The 7,599-nt window shown below is 39.3% G+C and overlaps 1 protein-coding gene across 1 annotated transcript in view; it reads right to left on the reverse strand.

Moving 5' to 3' along the window:
- nhsa (Nance-Horan syndrome a (congenital cataracts and dental anomalies)) overlaps nucleotides 1-3,254 on the reverse strand; it is an 86,569-nt gene extending 83,315 nt beyond the window's left edge. Inside the window, exon 1 of the mRNA XM_037770389.1 lies at nucleotides 2,750-3,254. Coding sequence (XP_037626317.1) covers nucleotides 2,750-3,047 — 298 coding nt within the window. The 5' untranslated portion in view covers nucleotides 3,048-3,254. The remainder of the gene's footprint in view (nucleotides 1-2,749) is intronic.
- Between the last annotated feature and the right edge of the window lie 4,345 nt (nucleotides 3,255-7,599).

A 7,599-nucleotide genomic window follows, 5' to 3' on the forward strand; every position in this document is an offset into this window, starting at 1 on the left:
AGACTCCACTTCTATTCATCCATTAAAACAATGTGCTGCATCCCAGCTCAAAGAGGAGCCTACTGCCTCTTTAGATCAGCCTCAAAACTGACTTCAAGACCTAATCCGGCTGCCTTTTCTACTTACAACATCTAAGAAGATATCTGGACATGATGACCAAGATGAATCAGGAGCTTTACAGACATTTTGCAAATGGTCAGGTTATTATGAAGAGCCAGGAAAACGTCAGCAAATTGTGAGAGCTACAAACGCTGGCTAAAAACAAAATCCCTGCAGACGTCTCAGAGTTTAAATCAGGTCTAAGAGGGGTCAGGTCTGTTTTGTGATAAATACCTGCAGGCAGCCCGTTCACAGCCCACAGGAAGCAGAGTCTGAGGGACACGCTACGACTTGCTGAACCTAAACTAAATCCACTGGGGTATGTCCACGCTGTTCCGGGCTGGACAAAACCAGGAGCAGAGAGGGGCGCTAAGTGCTTCCTGGAGAGATGGTTTATACATAAATACACACCGATATCACCGTCACACCCCCCCCAGTCACTCAGGAGGGGGGGCAGACGAGAAGAGACAGGCGACGGCCTCATGCTGTGTTATCAGGGTAATGAATTCTCACTGCTGGTCGAGCAAAGTTCAACACACGGAGCAGGACGACAGACAGAGCATCATGTTTATATACCAGAGCTCAATATATATCAATATTATATCAACATCCTGATATGAGACTTGATATTAGATGTTGGATATGGTAATATGGCATGAGCGTTGTCTTTCCCTGGTTTTAAAGGCTGTATTACAGTTAAGTGATGCCATTTTCTGAACTGTTCTAGCTGTTCTATTATTTGCCTTTTACACTTAGATCCACATTACTGATGATTATTTATCAAAAATCAAATGTAATATTTTGTAAAAGCACCAATAGTCAAACCTACAATATCGTCACAATATCGATATCAAGGTATCAAAAATATTGTGATATTTGATTTTCTCCATATCACCCTAATATCAATAGTTCATATAAGAATATACTAACATTTATTGGTGTTGTTAAATCTAAAAAAATCAACGGTTTGAGGAAATTAAAGCGAGAAACACTCACACAGGTAAACTGCCTCAAAATTATTCATAAAACTTAACCTGCCAATCACTACATGTAGAAATAATAATAATAAAAAAAGATATTAACATGATGAACTGCACTTTCTGTGGTGAATATTCAGAAAAACAGTTTTATATCTATTTTCATTGATCATATCTTTAAAGACTTTAAGATACATTATTATGGGAAAATGTGGTTTCTTAAAAATGTTGCATTCAGAAATGTAACTTTTTGAATAAAAAAAAACTTATTTCGTTGTTGTTTTCCTAAAGGATGTTGATCAATATGTGGAACAACTTTCTAATTAGACTAACAACAAAACAACAAAGGCTGCAAGACACTGAATATCTGTGTTTTATAATATTTGGGCTCTTTTGTTATTGTTATTTGTACACTATAATGAATCTGTATTATGTTCTTTAGTCTAACAATAAAGATTAAATAAACTGCTTCCCACCTGGATCACTGTGCATCATTAATAAAGTTACCTGTATCTATAGTTATATAAAGACATAACCAGCATACTGTCTCTATAGTCATGTGATGACCTCCAGCATGAGCTCAGGACAGACAGACACACGCCCCTCAGCAGCGCATAACTCCAAATATGAACTAATAAGGTAAATATCTACAAGAACAACAACTTTCTCCTACTTTCAGGTAGTTTCTGATCACTTCTGAAACAATATAAAACTTGTGGTGAACTTTTCCAACTTTTTTTTTTATCTATGTCATTATATTTTTTGCAGGAATTCAGTCCAAAGTGAAACTTGGAGAGGAAGGATGCGTCCAAAGTGCGTTTTGCATGCATGCATCTACAACATTAAGCAATAATAATAATAGATAATAGATTTTCTCTCAGAGGCGCGCATGGGCCGCGTCGGGACGGCATTATCAGCAGTAACCGCCGTAGCGGGCAGCCCGGCTATGTCAACAAAACACAGAGAAGCTCTGATTACAACACACATAGTGGGAGAGAGACTTCATCCTCTGCTCAGGTAGACATACAGTATATCTTATATATAAGGTAAATATCTACAAAAACACCAACTTTCTCCCACTTTCAGGTAGTTTTTGATCAGTTCTGTAACATTAAACAACTTGTGGTGAACTTTTCCAACTTTGTTTTTTTTATCTACGTCATTATTTTTTTTGCAGGAATTCAGTCCAAAGTGAAACTTGGAGAGGAAGGATGAGTCCTCGTGCGTTTTGCATGCATGCATCTCCAACATAATAATAGATAATAGTATTAATAGTACGTTTTTTTTGCAGGAATTCAGTCTGAAGTGAAACTTTGTTGAGGAAGGATGCGTCCTCGTGTGTTTTCTCTCAGAGTGCGCATGCATGAATCTCAAACATAAAGAGATATGAACTTTTCCAACTTAATTTTTTGATCTACGTCATTATTTTTTTGCAAGAATTCAGTCCAAAGTGAAACTTGGAGAGGAAAGATGCGTCCTCGTGTGTTTTCTCTCTGAGTGCGCATGCATGCATCTCCAACATAAAGAGTTAATAACAGATGACAGCAGTAATAGTACGTTTGTTTTGCAGGATTCAGTCTGAAGGATCCTGGTGTGTTTTGCATGCATGCATCTCCAACAGAATAACAGATGACAGATAGTAGATGGTATTAATAGTAGGTGTTGTTACTCACGCACTGCCTCCTGCTTCGGGTCCAGGTCTTTGCAGTCCTCCTGCAGCAGACCGATCCTGCCCTGCAGCCCTCGGACCCGCATACAGGTGGAGGTGATCTCGCTCTCCAGCTCCTGGAAGATGGAGCAGGCGTGTTTGGCCAAGTCCGACAGCTGTCGCAGGGTCCTGGACAGAGCCACGTTACTGATGGAGACCAGATCCTCCAGCAGAACCACCACAGCCTCCTCCTGGTCCTCCTGGTTGTGGATCTGCCTCCGGCACAGTAACTGAGGCTCCACGACGCGCTTGGCGAACGGCATGATGAGGACCGGACCGGCGGGTTAATCCAACAGAAGAAGAAGAAGAAGTGAGCCAAGAGAGAGCAGGACGCGGATCTGCACCTGATCCAGGTGTTCCTGTGGGTGGTTCAGCTGCTGGGTCTGCTGGAGTCCCCCATCCTGTTGAGCTCCTGGTCTCTGAGCTCCTGGTCTCTGAGCTCCTCCAGGTCATCTGCTCACTGACGCTGCTCAGCTTTTCACTGCTCACAACAACCAGAGCTTTTTAAAAAACAGGAGGCGGGAAGACGTGGAGCGGAGTGACAGGATTCACTGGATCAGGACTCTCTCTGAGGAGCTGCTGTGTTGCTTCACTGACCCTGGACAAATGAAGATAATGGTTCAGGAGGGACACTGCATGAAGTCTTATGGGCATGTTAAAGAATGGAAAATATAATACAGTGAGTTCACTTCAGATCTTTGTTCACTAAAACTTAAAAACTTGATTGATTTTTAAAGGGACTGTATGTAAGAATCAGAAATGCTTGTTAACAGCTTTACCTGTGGCCGTTAAGTCAACGAAAGTTAAATAGACATGAACGAGCATCGCTCAAAACAGTGAGGCGACACACGTCAGCTAAAAGCACAATATCACTCTATATTTCACCTGCTTGGCAGTAATGTTAGCTGACCAGACCAAGGTCTCTCCTTGAATCAATGCTGATCCTAGTGTTGGCTTTTCCTGCTTCAGCCCCGGAGGCTGAAGCAGGAAAAGCGGGTCGGTGCCGGGGCTGAAGTAGGAAGAGAAACGTCATCGCCTCCCGACTGCGCCCGCAGGGAGACACTGTCACCCGGTTGGAGACGGTAACGTTTCTCTCTGCGGAGCCCCGTCACTTCACAAGACACGGGAAACCTCTGTTGGTCTGGAGGAGCAGCAGCAGTTATTTCTGCACAAACGTCCACTGTACATTCACTAGATATTCTCAGAGCTAAACTAACTCTTCTGCAGTGTGGAGTGAGCAGCATGCACGTGAGAGGTGGAGTGAGACAGCGAGAACGCGCGCGGTGTGTGAGTGAAGGCAAGCAGGCAGAGGAGCAGAGACTCCGGCCACACGCGAGAATAAGCGTATAAGCGAGCGCACATATGCGAGCGCGCATGGGAAACCGACCCGGTATATTTATACGTATAAGAAGTTACAAACAGTCCCTCTAAAGTTGCTAATTACGAAATTTCAGTTGTCTCAACACGGCTCTCAACATGGCGACGGCTAGCAGCTAACAGTGCAAACAATGGCAACAGTACTGACAGAGCTACTGGCACGTGTCAACTGGATCCTCATTTCCACGCCTCCCATTCATTGTCTATGTAAGCAGCCGTGCAATGCATTCTAGTAAATGTAGTGCCGCGTTGCGTTTAGAGAGACGGGGGCGCCATGTTGGCAACTCCTCATTTGCATAAAGTTGAGTTCTAGGCCACTTTATGCAAATCAGGTTCGTCCAGCGCAACTCGCCACCTCTGGAAACAAAGAACGAAAAATGAAGATAATGGTCCAGGAGACTAAATGAATACTTATGGGCATGTTAAAGAATAGAAAATATAACACAGTGTACAATAAAGTGAGTTCACTTCAGATCTTTGTTCACTAAAACTTAAAATCTTGATTCATCCTTTGCAATATCAGCGCTCAGCAGGACCGGAGGGTGGCCACTACGCTCCCACGGCGATGCTGTCTGTTGGGACGGCATTATCAGCTGTAACCACCGGCTACATCAACAAAACACAGAGAAGCTCTGATTACAACACACACAGAGGGAGAGAGACTTCATTCTCTGCTCAGGTAGACATTACTCCTCTATATCTTTACATAGACAATAGTTGTTGATGATAAATTAATGCTCTGGACATCGAATAGAGAACATTTAAATAAGCATTTTAACTATGAATACACTTACATAATGGATATTCAGATCCTTCTTGTAGTGACTGTTCATTGGACACGTCAGTGAGTCCAACGTGTATTTTCATATTGTCACTTGCTTTTAACTGAAAGACTTAAAGAAAGCGATGATGAATCAATCGGGACAATTTTGATAACTGATTAATCATTTTTTAAACAAAAACAGACTGTTTCCAGCCTCCAGTCTGGTTCCAAATGTGAATATTTGCTGGTTTTGTTGGTCTTCTATAATAACAATAACAATCTGAATGTCTTTTGGACAGTTGGTCAGACAAAACAAAACAAAACTAAACATTTCAATATGTGATCTTAGGCTAGCTGGATCACTGAGATGGACATTTTTCACTATTTTCTGATGTTTATAGACCAACATATTCATTGATAAACCAAAACATAACGCAGATTTATTGAAATTGTAAAATAATAACACAGAACTTATGTAACGTATCCTTGTGGCTGTATTATTATGGGTGCATTGGATTAAAATTTGTGCAACAGTCCCTCAAAACCAAGCAGCAGGAGGATCTGGCGAAGCAATCTCCTCAAAAGCTGCAGTATAATATGTGATTTGACAAAGATTAAAGTAGCATTAAAATAATTATGAGGTGTTAACTTTTACATTATTCAAAATACATGCATTTCTGCAACTTGTAGGACATAATATTGTCTTCATTTATGCTTAACTTGTGATGAAATTGTGAGGATTCCTTTCTAAGTTCCCGGTCTATAGGTTAATCTTTGCTTTCACCTCCGTATGCAGACTTGACAGCCAGAGCCCAGCTTCATTCACATTTGCTGAATGAGTGTTAAACTAAATCCCACCAGCTGACGGGCCAGAATCGCCAGAGGTGACAGCCTGAAAGCCCTTCCTGTGGCCTAACTAATGTCCACAGCAGAAGTGCAACCTTTGCAAAGCCCGGGTCCGGGACAAAGGGGAGACGAGAGGAACGGTGTATGCCGTCATCTTTGAGTAATGGTGTCGCAACAAAGGGGCTAACTTGAACAGACAAAAGCTGGTAATCTTTGTTGTGAGAAGAGTCAGCTTTAACTTTAAGCCACCGGGGTGGTAATACAAGTTATTGAGAAGCCAACGCACATTTACAGTGTATTTACACGGACGGAACCTGCCAAAATAAAAAATAAATGAGTAAATAAATAACGATGAATAGATAGATGTCATTAAATGTAGCAAAAATAATATTAAAAATAAATGTAGCCATTAATTGATTGATAAAATGTGACATAAATTGGTATTTCTGTTTTAATTTGCTTCTTTAATTATTTATCTTTGTATTAATTCCCTTATTTAGTTACTCTTCTGTTTAAATTTCACTTTTATTTATTTATGTATTTATTTTTATTCATTTTAAATGTATTTATTTATTTATTCATTTTAAATGTATTTATTCATTTTTGCATTTATTTATTTTGCATTTATTTATTTGTATTCACTTTAAATGTATTTATTTAGTTATTAATTTGTGCATTTATTTATGCATTTATTTTTATATGTTATATAAATATATAATATTTATAAATAAATAAATAATAAATACATTCAAATATTAATAAAAATAAATACACAAATAAATAAAAGGGCAAATTTAATAAAAAATAAATATATAAATAAATAAAAGAGAAAATTAAACAGAAGAGTAAATAAATAAGGGAAATAATACAAAGATAAATAAATGAAAAAGCAAAAATAAAACAGAAATAACAATTTATGTAACATTTTATCAATTAATTAATGGCTACATTTATTTTTATATAATTTTTGCTACATTTAATGACATATTTATTTATTTATCAAGTCATTAATGAATTTATTAATTTATCTCTGTCTTTGTCAGTTCATTGCATTAGATTAACTCTGAGTTTCTGCTTTATTCCAATAAACATTTAGTCATTACAAATGTCCAATTCTGTCCCTGTCTACTTGTGTCTGAGATCACTAAATGTCACCGTCTCCAGCCAGACAAATCAATAGTAGTCTAATAACCACGTAGATAATAATAATCCAGTTGCTGACTTTGTGTGAGATGGCTAGATGGTAATTATATCAAACAGGCGTATACTTAGAGTGCAACACATGGCTGACACATATAGTTTCCTCATCACGTGCAGCTGTCATCTAGAAATGCAAGTCAAACACTTTTAAGTGGTATTTATAGTTCAGTGAGAATGACTCCCTGTTAAGCTGTCTGGTTGAATGAACACACACATATAAGATGAAATAAAAGCTGCAGTGTGGGAGGGGATGCTCTAAAGTTGATGCAGCAGGTACTGACATGCCGGACTGTGCCAAATATCGCTTTATGGCACAGCGAGGAGCTGCTAGCGCCTTGTTGTCGTCTGGCATTCTGTGTGTGTCTGTCTGTCTGGCACATTGAACTCATTCACTGCAGCTCATTCATCTTCTTTATTCATTTTCTCAGATGTGGGAGCGGCACATTATCCCAGTATGCCTTTGACATACAATCTATGCTTTAAACACAAGCTCAAACACCACTCAAGTGTTTTCTTTGGATCGAAAAATCTGTTTCATTTTGCTCTTTTCTTTAAAAAAAAAATATCCTGTGATTTCAATCAGCCACAAAGACTCATTCAGCCATCTTTAGTCCTCAGTTATAGGCTCA

Source organism: Sebastes umbrosus, chromosome 5 (genome assembly GCF_015220745.1).
Source record: "Sebastes umbrosus isolate fSebUmb1 chromosome 5, fSebUmb1.pri, whole genome shotgun sequence".
Taxonomy (NCBI): domain Eukaryota; kingdom Metazoa; phylum Chordata; class Actinopteri; order Perciformes; family Sebastidae; genus Sebastes; species Sebastes umbrosus.